The sequence below is a fragment of the Perca fluviatilis genome, chromosome 18 (assembly GCF_010015445.1).
Source record: "Perca fluviatilis chromosome 18, GENO_Pfluv_1.0, whole genome shotgun sequence".
NCBI classification, from domain to species: Eukaryota; Metazoa; Chordata; class Actinopteri; order Perciformes; family Percidae; genus Perca; species Perca fluviatilis.
The window spans coordinates 30,022,528-30,039,355 of NC_053129.1; the positions used below are offsets into that span (position 1 = coordinate 30,022,528).

At 41.1% G+C, this 16,828-nt stretch overlaps 2 protein-coding genes and 1 long non-coding RNA gene across 4 annotated transcripts in view; all 3 read left to right on the plus strand.

Moving 5' to 3' along the window:
• Positions 1–115, plus strand: part of LOC120546436 — a 10,488-nt gene extending 10,373 nt beyond the window's left edge. Inside the window, exon 6 of the mRNA XM_039781362.1 lies at positions 11–115. Within this exon, the coding sequence (XP_039637296.1) occupies positions 11–115 (105 nt within the window). The remainder of the gene's footprint in view (positions 1–10) is intronic.
• A 6,307-nt stretch (positions 116–6,422) lies between these two features.
• The window catches only part of LOC120546869, a 54,114-nt gene continuing 43,708 nt past the window's right edge, over positions 6,423–16,828 (plus strand). The window contains exons 1-2 of the mRNA XM_039782106.1: positions 6,423–6,668; positions 6,930–7,072. Coding sequence (XP_039638040.1) covers positions 6,608–6,668; positions 6,930–7,072 — 204 coding nt within the window. The 5' untranslated portion in view covers positions 6,423–6,607. The remainder of the gene's footprint in view (positions 6,669–6,929; positions 7,073–16,828) is intronic.
• LOC120546873 lies at positions 8,373–12,674 on the plus strand. Of its 2 annotated transcripts, XR_005636973.1 has the most exons (4): positions 8,373–8,506; positions 10,229–10,315; positions 10,414–10,442; positions 10,973–12,674. It is a non-coding gene; the product is annotated as an uncharacterized LOC120546873 (long non-coding RNA). The 2 variants fall into 2 exon arrangements; XR_005636972.1 differs by lacking the exon at positions 8,373–8,506 and having other exon boundaries at positions 10,154–10,315.

Consider the following 16,828-nt stretch of genomic DNA (forward strand, 5'->3'; position numbering starts at 1 on the left):
TGTTTCCCAGGCTCGGGGTGGAGGCACCGTGACAGCTCCCTCTTCCTCTGCTGCTGCTGCAGCCTCTGCTGATCTCAGCAACCTCTACGCCACCATCAACGAACCCAAAAAATAAGACAGCACAGTGTAGTTACAGCTCGTATCATTAGTTATTTTACATTGATAATTAATACTGCTAAATGCTTTTTCTTTTATTAGACTAGGATTATTTTTAGCATTATTTTTATAGCTGCTTTTAAAAACCTTTTAGTCCACAAGGGTAATAAGTAATAACCACTACTGAAAGAAGTATTCACATCCTTTACTGAAGTAAAAGTATCAGGGGCAGAGTGAGGGGGTTGCTCTGGGGCTCCAGCCCCGAATGTCCGTCTCAAAAGCCCCGAATCTTTAAAGCTTTAGTGCTTAACTTTTTTTTTATATTAATGAACGGCCGTTATAATAACTTCAGCTTTACTGTGTGATTGCCCCTTATGGTATCTGTCCATTGGCAAGCATCATTTTCACCCTTCCCATTTATTGTCTATGTGAGCAGCGGCGCAATGCATACTGGTAGCGTGGAGCAACTTTTGAGAAGCGGGGCGGCGAGTTGCTCGCTCCTCATTAGCATAAAGTTGAATCCAGGCTACTTTAAACTGACCAAGATCTTATAATCTGACCATTGCCGATCTGAAATGAAGACAGATTCAGCAACTGCAGCTTATTTCTTGCACAAAATGTTTGCAGGAACCCATTTCGGTAAACTATTTTCGTAAAATAAGAGAAAGTTTTCCAAATGAGCCGCCCTGTTGGTCTGTTAAGAAATTTGGGAGCATACAACCCCAAGTGAAGCGTTCTTCCAATCATGTGTAGGCGGGTGTAAACTGATAACGGGTAGTGGCGAGCCCACCAAGCGTCCAATGTTGGGAAGCGGGGGTCCCTGCCGTCAGAAAACGCCACAGAGAAACCAACCATCAGTCTCTCTGACTGGAGCGCCAAACCAATGAAGAAGAGTTCTATCACTGGGGAAATATGGCTGTTCAATATGTGAACTCTACTAAAAATAGGTTTTAGGATTAGTAATGCTGATTACGTCAAAATCCTACCCTATGTTATGTAACTTCAAAATAGAAACATCAGACAATGAATGCCTGTTTTTAGGTGGCAGAAGTAAAAATGAGTCATCTTCAACATTTGTTGTGTTCTGGTTTCAAAATGATGAAGACAGTTGGAGAAGAATTAGATACAAAATAGGATGTCGGCTACAGGATGATTATTTTCCTTGGCAACTGTCATGTTTTCCCAAATAACGTACAGATTTTTAGACGTTCTATTATCAAAAATAGTTCATATAGCTGCCGTAAATGCCCTAGGTTTGGACTGAGCCCCAAAGGTTTACAACATCTGGCTCTGCCCCTGAAAAGTATGTAAGTATTATCAGCTAAATGTACTTAAAGTAAAAGTACTCATTGTGCAGTAAAATGTTCCCTGTCAGTGTTTCCTATTATATTTGATGTTTTTGGATTAATATTACTGCTGCATTAGTTAATGTGTATGTTTCATTTTACTGCTGTAGATGTTTAAGGTTGTGCTCATTTTAACTCCTTTATATACTGTTGGGTAGTTTTATCTACAGTAATGCATCATATTCTAAAATATCATCATATCCCAGTCTTTCAAAAGTAATCCAGTGGGATTTCGGATCAAGGATTTGGATCAAATCTTGGAATTGGGTTTTTCAAAAGCAACTGAACTAAGATCAGACCACATAATCCGATCTTACATTTGATCTGGATCAAACCTGCCCTTTGGGTTTTTCAAAACTTTGAACTTGGTTTGGAATCTATTTTATCCCAAAAAACAGGATCATCCTGATCCCATCAGAAGGCTGGATTCAGTTGTGGTTTTGAGTTGTGGTTGAGTTTTTTTTTTAAGTGAATGATCATAAAACAAAGGTTTACTGATGATATACATTTCTTCATATTTAAAGCATATATGAAGCATTTCACATCTAATGAGATATGAACTATTGGATAGTATTGCTTTTGTTTTGTTATTTAACATTATAACAAAATAAGGAATGTAAAATGTTTCTGTTTATTACAGTGTTTCCGTTTCTTAAAATTAAAACAAACAATGGCTATTTGTGGCCACCGGTATTATGCCTACCTGTTGTTCTTTGCTAAGCAAGTAGGCTACACTGTTGGTTACATTTAAAGGGGTGATAGAATGCAAAACTGATTTTACCTTGTCATAGTTGAATAATGAAAAAGTTTAGTGGGTAACTAGGACACAAATATTCCCTTACTTTTCGACCTTTCCCCGGCCTCAAACATAAAATATAAACTGTAATTTTTGTGAAGAATCAACAACAAGTGGGACACAATCATGAAGTACAAATTTATTGGATATCAAACCTTTTAAACAAATAAAAACTGAAATATTGGTGCAAAATTATTCAGCCCCTTAAGTTAAACTTGTAAGCCACCTTTTGCGCAACAGCTGTAATGCTGGGGTAGTCTCTACAGTTTTGCACATCGGAACTGACATTTCTGCCCATTCCTCCTTGCAAAACAGCTTGAGCCAGTGAGGTTGGATGGAAGCGTTGTGAACAGCAGTTCAGTTCTTTCCACAATTCTCGATTGATCAGGTCTGACTTTACTTGCCATTCTAACACCTGATATGTTTATTTGTGAACCATTCCATTGTAATTTTGCTTATTTTGATCATTTCTTGTTGGAAGACAAATCTCGTCCCAGTCACAGGTCTTTCAACTCCACAGGTTTTCTTCCAGAATGGTCCTTATTTGGCTCCATCCATCTTCCCATCAATTTTAACCATCTTCCCTGTCCCTGCGAAGAAAAGCAGGCCCAAACCATGATGCTGCCACCACCATGTTTGACAGTGGGGATGGTGTGTTCAGGGTGATGAGCTGTGTTGCTTTTACGCCAAACATAACGTTTTGCATTGTTGCCAAAAAGTTCGATTTTGGTTTCATCTGACCACAGCACCTTCTTCCACATGTTTGGTGTTCTCCCAGGTGGCTTTTGGCAAACTTTAAATGACACTTTTATGGATATCTTTAAGAAATGGCTTTCTTCTTGCCACTCTTCCATAAAGGCCAGATTTGTGCAGTATACGACTGATTGTTGTCCTATGGACAGAGTCTCCCACCTCAGCTGTAGATCTCTGCAGTTCATCCAGAGTGATCATGGGCCTCTTGGCTGCATCTCTGATCAGTCTTCCTTGTATGAGCTGAAAGTTTAGAGGGACGCGGGTCTTCGTAGATTTGTAGTGGTCTGATACTCCTTCCATTCAATATTATCTGCACAGTGCTCCTTGGGATTAAAGCTTGGGAAATCTTTTGTATCAAATCGGCTTTAAACTTCTCCACACAGTATCTCGGACCTGCCTGATGTGTTCCTTGTTCTTCATGATGCTCTCTGCGCTTTACGGACCTCTGAGACTATCACAGAGCAGGTGCATTTATACGGAGACTTGATTACACACAGCTGGATTCTATTTATCATCATTAGTCATTTAGGTCAACATTGGATCATTCAGAGATCCTCACTGAACTTCTGGGAGAGTTTGCTGCACTGAAAGTAAAGGGGCTGAATAATTTTGCACCCCACTTTTCAGTTTATTTGAAAAAGTTTGAAATAGCCAATGAATTTCGTTCCACTTCATAATTGGGACCCACTTGTTGTTGATTCTTCACAAAATTACAGTTTTATATCTTTATGTTTGAGGCCTGAAATGTGGCAAAGGTCGAAGCGTTCAAGGGGGCGAATACTTCAAGGCACTGTACATAGAACCTCTAAATCCCATTGACACCTCTTTTCTCTGCAAATCTCACTATTTGAAACTGCCTCTGAAAACGGGCGAATCTCAACGAGCCGCAATAGTTGACGTCAACTATTGCGGCTCCTCCTCATTTGGCTCTAGTCTGTGTTTGTCACGCCCCAACATTTGCATAGGCTTCACAACTGACCTGAGATCAGTTAGTCTTCTGAATCTAGGTCGTGCAGATCTCAGAAATTGTATACATTGTTCATATGGTATTTTACCATTAAATTCACTTATGAGACTTTTTTATGCGAGAAATCAACTATGTAGAGGTCAAATATGGGACGTTTTACGAAAATTTATGTCTAATTGCAAATTTTGTCCGACTGTGTGTCGGACTTCAGAGGCTGGTGTTGCTGCCTCGCTGCCCGGCCTGCCTTCCTTCACAGCCCCTGGCCTGCTGTGAGCTTGAGTGAGCTCCGTTACGACTGGCAGCCCACAGCACTCCATACCTGCGCAGAGTCACCGGTAACACCGCTAATGGACTACTAAACGCCGGTGCTCTGACAGAGCTCCAGGGCCTGCAGCTCCCCTCTTCCTGCTAGCTAAATGCCCGGTGTGTGTGAGTGAGAGCGCGGTCAGCGAGCTTGTTACACCAGCAATCTGTTACCACAGGTTCCAGTTAATCTTTTAATGTGTGTAATTATAATGTGTTGAGTTATTTAAACAAACGATTGGTGGAAATAAACGCCGCTTGTCCATGAGTCTCATTGATAGAGCCTGCGGCTGGATGGAGCTCTATCAATGAGAGCTAGCTAGCCTCCTCTTAGAATTCCTCTGAAATTCACAAATATTCATCAACTTGAAATCGGACACCGTTGTTAGCTTTATAAGACATTTAGTTAAATGTTGTGTAACTGGCGTGACGGAATTCAAACTGTAAATATACTCGAATTAAGGCGAAAAGGAAGCTAACTATCCGTGATTTGTAGCTAGGATTGAAGGGACAGTCACAGCTAACGAAAGACGTAGCTAGCTAGTCTTCACAAATATTAACTTGAAATCGGACACTGTTGTTAGGTTTATAAGACATTTAGTTAGATGTTGTGTAACTGGCGTGACAAAATTCAAACTGTAAATATACTCGAATTACGACCCAAAATTAAGCTAACTAGCCGCAATCTGTACACATAGATTGAAGGGACAGTCGCAGCTAACGAAACCCTTACAGCTCACAAATATTCATTAACTTGAAATCGGACACCGTTGTTAGCTTAATAAAACATTTAGTTAGATGTTGTATAAGTGGCGTGATGAAATTCAAACTGTAAATATACTCGAATTACGACCAAAATGAAGCTAACTAGCCTCAATGTGTACACATAGGATTGAAGGGACAGTCGCAGCTAACGAAACCCTTACAGCTCACAAATATTCATTAACTTGAAATCGGACACCGTTGTTAGCTTTATAAGACCTTTAGGTATGTTGTATAGCTAAGTGGCGTGACATGTGTGTAACATGTGGTAAGAGATTGCTGGTGTAACAAGCTCGCTGACCGCGCTCTCACTCTCACACAACGGGCCATTTGGCTAGCAGGAAGAGAGGAGATGCAGGCCCTGGAGCTCTGTCAGGGCAGCGGCGTTTGGTAGTAGTCCCATTAGCCCAAACGGTGACTTTGCGCGGGTATGAGGTGCTGTGGGCTGCAGCAGCCGGGCCGGAGCTCAATCGAGCTCACAGCAGGCTGGGATCTGTGGAGGAAGGCAGGCCGGGCATAAAAATGTCTCAGAAGTGAATTTGGTAAGGAAACATTGCAGTGTCTGAGATTCTGTCGCGTTTCTAATGTGTGTGTATTGGCGATTCGCTCAACCAATCAGCGCGCGTCTCTACGTTTGTGTACGGGTCTAAGGCTCAACCAAGCAGCGCGCAGCTCATCTAAATATTCATGAGCATACCATATTTGGAAGAAAAGCTCTTGTTACAAATAGGGCCAAAACACAGGGATGCATAAGGGACAATAAAATATCAACCAGGCCATTTTCAGCCCAACCAATGTTACATACCCCATTAGGAGACCATAGGGAACAGTGTGAAATACTATATATAATCATTCTATCACCCCTTTAAGGCTCTGGTAAACAGGATTTGGTAATCCTGAAATTTGGTATTTGGATCACAGTGATCCAATCCAATGTTCCTTTAAAAAACTGGCATAAAAGTAAGATGGATCAGATGATCCTGGATAGCAAAAGATGGGATTTCCAAATGCGGATCAATTTGATCCAAATTACATTTTTTGAAAAACTGGGCCCTTATTTTTGTAGTGTCGCTGTCCTGTGAAAACCACTTATCTCTAAAAAGTTTTAAAACTTTTCATGGTGATCTTGGAATCTTAGAAATGTTGGAAGTGTGGGAACATCATTTTCAATTTTTCAGTGAAAACAAACATTCTTTGAAATGTGGGGGGGAAGGAGGGCTGTGGGAACATAGGCACGCTCCCGAGCATTCCACCTCTGGTAAAAACCCAATATTATGGCTGCTTGAAATGTAAGTGAGCATAATTGATGCTTGTCTTGATTAACTTATACTGTTAGTCACTTTAATGTGTCTTCATCACTGTTCAGTTTATTTTCTATGTTTTTAATGAAAGTAAATAAAGCAACAGGAAGTGACACATAGGTCATCTTGACTGAGTCATTTTAGAGCGTCCAATTGACATGAAAAGAAGGATGAGGAAGTGACACTTTGCTGTTTAGAGGAAGTCGATAAAACATTTGTCTTTAAGAAGCAACTAGTTCAGAGACTTACAAAAAGAAGAAGCAGAGAGAGACAGAGAGACACGATGGCTGAATTCAGATGGACTAAAACCTCTTTATTTCTGATACTGGTGCTTCAGTTTACAGGTAAGAACATATAACATGAATAGGAATAATTAAAAAATTAATAAAGGTAATGTATTAATATCATTGTTACTTTATTACCTAACCTTCATTTAACCAAGACAGACAAGCAGTGTGTTTCTTTTCCAGTAAAGTGAATCAACGTGAAGCCACGATGAGGCAGAAATGCTAACTTTTCTTTCATTTCACATTTTCTTCACAATGACTTTAGTAATCATACTTTTACTTGTCTTTAATATTTATATTTTACTGTCATCTGTTCAGCGGCAGCAACAGGACCATTTATCAGCTCCTCCATTGTCAGAGTTGGAGATGAAGTCACTTTGTCTTGTCAAATAGACAGTCTGGTTTGTAACAGTACTGCCTGGATCTTCACTGATTCAAGACGCTCAGCAGCAGTACGTCTGGTTAGTAATGGGAGGATTGTTGAAGAAGCCAAAGTTAAATCAGACAGACTGAGTGTTACAGCGAACTGTTCTCTGGTTATAAAGAAGGTCACAGAGGAGGATGCTGGTCATTATGGATGCGGAGAGTTTAGATCACAACACACTGCTGTTATTCTGTCTGTTGTTACCAGTGAGTATTTACATCATAATATTTTCGAACTTTTTCGTTAGAACAATATACTGTAATATTACAATAATCATGATTACAGTGATGAAGCTAATCAGTTAATTTTACTATTGTTGTCTTTCTCTCACACTATCTCCATCTTCACCAGTGACGGAACATCAGGACAGTGATGAGGTGACTTTAAACTGCTCTGTGTCGACATATGAACGATGTAAACACAAAGTGAAGTGGCTGTTTCAGGGTCAAGATCTGGATAAAGATAACCAAGATTTGATGACATCACAGTCTCCCTGCTCCTCCTCTGTGACCATTCCTACTTCTCATTTTAGTTACACATCAAGGTATCAGCTCTTTAGGTGTGTAGTGACTGAAGGAAACAAAGTGCAGAAGTTTCCCTTCAGCCCTCAGTCCTCAGGTGAGAAACCAGGTAATTATTCTCATCAGTTTGAAGTTACTTCAAACTGATGAGAATAATTACCTAAAATATAAGTTTATTTTATGGATTTGAAGTTTTAAAGGTCCCATGACATGGTGCTCTTTGGATGCTTTTATATAGACTTTAGTGGTCCCCTAATACTGTATCTGAAGTCTCTTTTATATAGACCTTAGTGGTGCCCTAATACTGTATCTGAAGTCTCTTTTATATAGACCTTAGTGGTCCCCTAATACTGTATCTGAAGTCTCTTTCCCGAAATTCAGCCTTGGTGCAGAATTACAGCCACTAGAGCCAGTCCCACAATGAGCTTTCCTTAGTATGTGTCATTTCTATGACTGTAGCTATTGAGGAGGAGAGAGGGGGGGACAAGGTGGAGGGTGGGGGTGTGGTCTTGACCAACTGCCACTTTGCTCGTTTGAAAGCCATGATGTCTCTCTCTCTCTCATGGGTGGGCCAAATTCTCTGGGTGGGCAAAGCAGAGAAAGGGGAGGTAACCTTGCTCCTTATGACCTCATAAGGAGAAGATTCCTGATTGGCCCATCTGAGCTTTCATTTTCTCAAAGACAGAGCAGGATACCCAGGGCTCGGTTTACACCTATCACCATTTCTAGCCACTGGGGGACCATAGGCAGGCTGGGGGAACGCATAATGTTAAAAAAAAACTCATAAAGGGAAATTTTCATGCTATGGGACCTTTAATATCACATCACAACAGTGTGTTGAGTTGTGTTCATCTGTTCATGTGAGGACACAATAACAACAACAACAATAACAACAACAACTGAAAGCAGCATTAAATCAGGAACCAATTATGCTTCACCAAAACTACAAGGTATGACTCAACATTTTGATGGATCTGTTTCTACAATCTCTCTCTCTTCCTGTCAGTCTCCTTGTCTCATGTTTAACTCATTCATATGTTTTTATTTATTGTTCTGTGTTTTTTTCTTCTTGTGATTTCTATGGAAAAAGAAAAAAGAAGAGCTTCTTGGAACTAGTATATGTGAAAATAAGACGGTCCTTTTTGGTAGGGGGAACAAATACGGTAGGCATCAATGAAAAATCCAAGGCAAATATCCCAGGATCAATACGTGGAGATGATAGGATCAATTAACCAATGAGATTTTCTTTTCTAATTGTTTTTTTTATCATGCTTTTTTGTCTTGAGAGCTGAACCTTTTAACTTTTGGGGACAGTGCCCCCTGCTGCTGACAGCATTAATTATTTGAGATGGAAGGAGCGAACTCTGTTGTAAAGTGGTTATTCTATATCCTTGACGTTCCACTTCCAGGATTGCTCCGGTGTTCTGCTGGATGCATGTATTTTCACCAATTTCCGTTTCCTTCCGCTTTCTTTTGTTCGTTGGAATTCTAAACTCCGGTGGATTTCTGAGGACTGGTTAACTGCTCCTCTCCTCTCCTCCTCTCTCTGCAGGATAAATCCAGACAGCTAGCTAGACTATCTGTCCAATCAGAGTTTTCTGTTGCACGACTGTTTTACAGCAGCTCTGTCAGGCACTTAGCACCGCCCAAGACCATTGTGATTGGGTTAAAGCAGGGGTCTTCGACATTTTTTAAACCAAGGACCCCTTAACTGAAAGAGACAAGTAGCAGGGACCCCGTACTACATATATAGTATAAAATGAAGTTGCATATTAAACTGGCCCTACCATAACTTGTAGGCGCCGGCCTAAAGTCTGTATACATATCTTTTTTGCATAGAATACTGAGCTATTAAATAGCCTAATAATTGGTGGCATGATTTAATAAATCATGTTTTTATGTTAAAACATACATGTGTAGCACACATCTGTGAATGGCCTAAGTAACTACCTTGACTATAGGCCAGTAAGCAGTGGGGATTTATATTTGCTAATAATATGTTGAATTTATGGACTTTAAGACTTTTTACACTTTTGAAAAAACTTTCAAAAATATACACTAGTTTGGAGGCTGCCCTCCATTGACTCTGATGACCCCCTAGGGGTCCCGGACCCCCTGTTGAAGATCCCTGGTTTAAAGAAATGCCAATAAATCAGAGCACGTTTTTCTCCCATCCCAGAATGCTGTGTGGAGTAGCCAGACCCTCCTCCACTCCGCAGCGTGTGGATGGTCTGACGAAGCGAGACTATAGAGTGGTTGACCCTGATCCTAGTGAGAATGGACCAGATGGATTAAAGGCATTTTACATTTTTCTTAAAGACGAGTGCCTTGGATTTTTACTTGATGCCTACTTACTTTCTGAAAAACCAAAATTGACCTTTCAATGTAGGCTAGTAGAAAATAGAAAGCGGTTAAGAAAATTATTTATTTAATTTTGAAGAACTCAGTGACAGCATGAATAAAGCTGGAGTACAAGACTTTCTTTAGATGGAATCTGTTTTTCAGAATAAAATAACATTACATCTTTACATTGACGTAGTGGAACATTTAGACACTTTGATGTTACTAAATGTTAATAAAAGTATTTTTTTTAAACTATTAACTCTCTCTCCTCTTTTAAATCTGAAAGCTCCATCTAAAACATATCTCTGATGTAGTCCTTCTTTCTCCAGGTTGGGGGAGGATCCTCTTTGTGCCCGTGGGTTTAGCAGCTCTCATAATAATTGTTGTGGCGGTCAACATGTGGACGAGAGCTAAAGGTGAGAACATTCACATATCAAACTTAGAAACAACAAGTTTTGATGAAGCTGATTTTCACTGTGGAAACTGAAGTCCTCTCTTTCTCTTGTCTTTTCAGAGAAGAAAACACAGACGGAGGAAATCGCTGTGAGTTTTTACAACTAAATAATGAAATGTTTTTACAGTTGATGCTTTACACACTCTTCATTATAAACTGTACATTTAGTTAGAAGAAGACAGGAAACAAAAAAAGAAACAAGGAATGTCACTTCCAGACAGAGAATCATCGATAAAAAGCCGTCTTTATTTTAGCCCGTGCTTGTTCTAAAAAGTCTGCAAATAAAAAATGTTTAGGTTCAAACAACCAAACTAACAGATCTATATCGTGCCTCATCTCTTTTACTACAACATTTTTAAATAAATGGAATCTTAAATCCTGATAATATATGATATATACAATAAAAAGCAAAATTAACTTAATTTTCAATTTCATTGAGATCACATAAATACCACAGTCTGTCTTCCTCACTATAATGATTGTAATGAAATGTCCTTGTTGTCTTTAACTTATTTCTTATTTCCCTGAGCTAAATGTGGGGCGGTTGACTCCACAGATCAGAGAAGTGGGATTGGGATTGGAAAGTGTGTCTTTGATTGTGTTGTGTTGTTTTTCCCAGGTGCGTTATGATGTAGATGATGATACAGTGAACTATGAAAACATCAGATCTCCTGATGGAGTTTGACCAACACTTCTGCCTCCATCAGACTCCACTGATCAACTCGTCACCTTTTACTGGACTAGTTCAAGACTGGAAATAACTAAAAGAATCATCAAGGCTTATTTCATTTTAGTCTGATGTATTTTCCTGCATCAATTGTAAAAAAAAAATGTTCTCATCTGCAGCCAGTTGAGAACAGCAGCTGGATTTGAACTTCATTTAACTCTTGTTAACTTCCTGAAATAGTCTTCCAGTTGTGGATTTCAGAGCTGATTTTAAGATGTACTGCTTGTTGTTGAAGCTCCAGCAGCTTGAGAGGTGTGTGTGTGTGTGTGTGTGTGTGTGTGTGTGTGTGTGTGTGTGTGTGTGTGTGTGTGTGTGTGTGTGTGTGCGCGTGTACATGCGTGTGTGTGAATGTGTCCCTAATAGATTCAGTAACAGTCTTCTCTTCATTCTGTGATTACAATATTGTAGTAAACTTGGGTGGTGGTTGTCTGTGAGGACTGTGACAACTAATCAAAGACTAATAAGATCCACCTGATCCACATTGTTGCTGCTGTCAGAGACTCTGCTAGTTGATCAGTCTCAGCTGGACTTGATTGCTGAGACACTGAACTGATAAAGTAGAGCCGAGCGAGTGGCATGGTGTTCTGGGGGAGGGGAGCATGTTTCTGGTTGTCAGGTTAGGGTTGTTTGCACGACCAAGCCACTGGTATTGCACTCACAGGATGGGGGTCTGTTCACAGCCGGTTAGGGCTGCCGGCGGTGAAGACAGAAAGACTAGGAATAGAGTTCCTGCGCTAGGGGCCGATGACAGTGAGGGACCGGGGGAACTAGGAGTGCTGCCTGTTCTCCAGCTCTGTTTGATAGTCTATATCCTTGACGTTCCACTTCCAGGATTGCTTCGGGACCGCAGGATGCATATATTTATGCCGATTTCTGTTTCTTTCCGCTTTCTTTTTTTGTTGGAATTTTAAACTCCGGTGGATTTCTGAGGACTATGGTTAACTGCTCCTCAGATCTCTGCAGGGTAAATCCAGACAGCTAGACTATCTGTCCAATCAGAGTTTTCTCTCGCACGACTATTTTGCAAAGGCTCCGTACAGAGTTTAGCTCCGCCCATAACGATTCTGATTAAAGAAATGCCACTAAACCAGAGCACGTTTTCCTCCCATCCCCGAATGCTATGTGGAGTAGCCAGACCGTCCTTCAGGGCACATTGGAGGAGGGTCTGGCAAAGCGAGACTACGGTTTGTGGACATCTGACACGCTGTCAGCCGCTCTGTTGCTCCAGCGCTGGACAGACCTCACCCCCAGGGGATCCGATCGCATATGAGCCGGTTCGGACCAGTGTCTAGTTTTGTCTGTAGGCCTATTTACTGTTTATATATGTACAATATGAGTGGGTTTTAAAGCTGCAGCAACAGTAACTGACTGGTGGTAAGCTGTGTGGGAGTTAGCTGATTGGTACGGGTGGATACAAGCCTGTCTAGCCCAGGTTAATTAAATGGGGGGCCGATAGTGTAAGTGATAGCCTAGTGTGTTGATCTGAGGTGAAAACAAGTGTGCAGTATCCTGCATTCAGTTCATTGTGGTTGAATGCGCTTTGCAAAGTTTGGCGTGTGTATTTGCATGTTGATTGCTGTGTGATTACCTGCATGGGAGGGAGGGGGGGGTTGTTCGCTGCGCGGCTTAGGGGACTGATTAGCGGGAGGACAGATTTGATGAAAGGGTACGCTATAGTTTGACCCGTCTTGGAGCTGTCCACAACGGAACTGTTGTTACCTTGAATTATACATTGTTAAATACAATAAAATGTATTTTTCTACATTAGTGTTGGCTAACTCAAATTTTATTATAATATAATCTGCAAATAAAGAAATGTTCACCACTTCATTCTACTCTGTGTCCTGTGATTCCTTCATGTACTAACAGAGTCATAATGGAAAGTGAATCCTTAATACTGATGCATCAACACATAAGTAGTATTTCATTGTTGAGGTTGAGCTACTTTTAACTACTTTATAAACATTGGTATACTGTGATCTAATATTGACGTAAAAACATTTCACACATCTTAAACGTCCAACTAGTCGTCTCTGCAGTGTGTCCCATTCTGCCTCTCTGTCCCTCCAGACACATTCACACTTCCTCAAACCAGTTCACTGTCATTCTCTTCCTGTCCACCAGGTTGTTAGAACAGAGATTGTAATTTTTATATTAACTTATTTTTATGAACTGTGCATAAATATAGATATTGTTGGTAGGATTAGATTTATTGTAAACTAGTGGGGTTGTGTTAATTGAATGTGATACGTGGAGTATTGAGAGGCAAACTCCCTCCCCTTCCTGTGTACCCTATGGGACGTTATTTCAAAATAAATATGAATGGTAGTGAACAGCGAAAGACGAATCCTTTTTTACTCCAGTTTGAATTGATCCATGATGTTGGTCAATTTAAAATATAATTTAGCAACTGAAGATAGTCTCAGTTTGTGGTAGTTCCACTTAGTTTCTGTGAAGCCGCTCAGTGAACTACATCTCTCGTCTCCCACAACATATGTCACCTTGCTTGATGCTCGGCCTGGTCGCTAGCGAGCTAGCTTAGCTCTGTTCCACAACACATGTAACGTTATCTTACCTGATGTGTTTTATTCTGTAAAGTTTTCTCAGCCGAATAGCAAAAGAATGAGCAAGATCCGTTGCTTGTGTGAGTAACGTTACATCCCGGTATGAAACACAGACATCACAGCTTCAGAGAGACATCATCCATGCAACTTTGAAGTGTGTAGTCTTATTACGTTTTTCCCCAGTCTTATACATCTGACACCACAATTTAAAATGGAGGATAAAATAATGGGTCTCTCCACGTTCACTACAGTACATATTTTTTCTGAATAAGGTCCCATGGTGATCCACCAGGAAGGGGAGGGACTTCACTACAAATAATCTTATAATTAATTAAAACAAACTAAATAACAATACAACTTATCAAATTACACACTACAAAAAACATAATTTCTTATTAATAACTCTATTTGAATCACATTTTTAATAAACTACATGTTTGTTTCCAATTAAATACAAAATTACTCATTTAATTACCAACCTTAATCTCCCTATCAACCCTCCGATATTAATGTTTCTTCCTAATCTCCACCCCCACAACATTAATATATACAAAAATCACTTCCCCTAAAAAAATCTACAACATACACTGTTGCCCCCAAATCTTAAAATTAAAATTATTAGAGTAAATAAAACAAAAATAAAAAGAGAAATATCCGAAAACTACATAAAAGATTTGTACCTCCATCTCTGCTATAGTCACACTGTTTTGACCATCAGCTGATTGAAGCAGTAATTGTATCAGCTGGTTTATAAGAGCTGAGCTGTCATTCAGTCTTTGTTCTTTGGTTTGTAGCCATACGTTTTTTTGACCGATGAGTACCGCTAAGTGACTGTGAGTTTATGTCATTTTTTAAAATATCTTTTACTTTTCTACTCTATTAACCCTTGTACGCCATCTGGTAAGGTCGGTTCATTATTTGTTTGTGGGAAAGAAGAAAAAGGTAACATTAATAAGTCTGAATAAGAAAGGAAAATAAATGTGACTTCAAGTTAAAGTCCCTAATGACTACCACCCGTTCGCTACACCAATAGCAACGAAGTGCTTTGAGAGGCTGGTTATGTCGCACATAAAAAAGTCCATCGACATAACAGCTGACTATCACCAGTATGCCTACAGGTGAAACCGCTCCACAGCTGACGCCATCGCTGCTGTGGTCCACAAGTCCCTCACACACCTGGAGAACAAGGACTCCTACGTGAGGCTGCTCTTCTTGGACTTTAGTTCTGCACTGAATCATCCCACAGACACTGGTGAACACACTGGCAGCACTAGGTCTAGCTCCATCACTCTGCAACTGGATTTTGGACTTTCTGACCAACAGACCCCAGTCTGTAAGAGTTAACAACACCACATCATCATACATCATCCTGTAACACTGGCTGGAAGACGGGCACTGCCCCCCCTCCTCTCCGCATCGACGGTGCAGCTGTGGAGAGGGTACCCAGCATCAGATACCTCGGAGTACACATCTGGAACACCCTCACCTGGCGCCACAACACCTTGACCACCTTAAAAAAATAGCACATCAACGCCTCTATTTCCTGAGGAAGCTGAAGAAGGCCAGGCTGGATATCAACATCCTCAGCTCCTTCTACAGGTGCGTGGTGAGAGCACCCTGTCCTCCTGCATCACTGGGTGGTATGGTAGCTGCACAGTGGCAGAGAAGGAGATGCTGCAGAGGGTGGTAAGGTCTGCCCAACGGACCATCGGATGTGACCTACCAGCCCTCTCAGACATTTACACAAGCCGATGCAGGGACAGAGCGACCTGCATCATAAGAGACTCTACCCACCCTGCACACAGACTGTTTTCCCACCTCCCCTCAGGAAGAAGGCTGCGGAGCATCGAGGCCAGGACCACCAAGCTGAAGAACAGCTTCTACCCTGTTTCGGTCAGCCTGATGAACTCCACCACACTCAGTGCTCGAAGTGGGCCGGTACTCACCGGTACGCAGTACCGGCACTTCTACATCAGGCCGATTATCGGCCGTGGGACAGTCTGGCGAGGTCAGTGACTCAAGTCTGTTCGGTGTGTCCCGTGCCGTTGTCCATCTGAGGGGCTGTCGGAGTTCATTTTGGCCGACCTGACATGTTCGGTCGGCGGCAGGGCCGTCGGGACTCACCCGGAAATGGGGAGCGGAATGAGGTGACTAGAGTCTCTCAAAATCTGATGGAAATCTTTTAAACTGACCTTTGTTGAGCTGAAATGAAGACAGATTCAGCAACTGTATGGCCTATTTCTCTCTTAAAATGTTTTCAGAAACATGTTTCAGTGAACTATTTTAGTACAATATGAGATCGTATTCTGAACGGCCGCCATGACAGTCTGGCTTTGATCTTCCGGAGAAAACAAACCCATGTGACGCGTTCGTCCAATCAGCTGCCGGTTTTCATTTCTTCGGCAACATTACAGATTAGCGCCGCCTGCTGTTATAGAGATGTGTTACGTCTCGTCTCCTCTCGTCTTTTTGGTGTGTTCTGTGGCAGTTTTTTGGACCTCGGGGACGCGACTGATCATATCGACCGGGTTTTCTGTCAACGGTCGGCCGTCGGCTTGATGTGTCTACACCTTTAAGCGTACCTGCACTTTTTCTTGTGTACCGCCAGGGCTGGACTGGGACAAAAAATCGGCCCTGGCATTTTTGGCCCAGGCAGCCCACACCCACCGTGATTGGTCAGACCCATTCCCTGCAGATAGTCCTCTTAAAATATGCGTGCATTCTATGATGTGAGTTGCCTAGTTTTGGATCCTTCAAGACTTATCTGTTGAGCTTACACGTAAATAATTAATTCATTCTTAGAGTTAAGATTTGTATATTTATGGTATTTTTATTATTTTTTATTATTGATATTTGATATTGTATTGCCATTATTGTTGTTATTACTATTTTGCTTAATATTGGCTTAGCAACTTTAAAAACTGTTTACTGTTAACTGATGTTATAGATCACACAGACCTTTCAGCTACCCAACAGGCTAACTGCTAGCATTTTCAATTTAATTGGATCAGGCCAGTGCCAATAAAGAAAATTAACCAATGGGCCGCTGTGAGTTCTTTATGGGCCGGCGCAGCCAAAAAAAAAAGAAAAAAGCCTATTTATATCAGCGATTCGGCCCAAAAGTGCGTCGGCCCACCGGGAAAATGCCCGGTATGCCAGTCCAGCCCCGTGTACCGCTACTTCT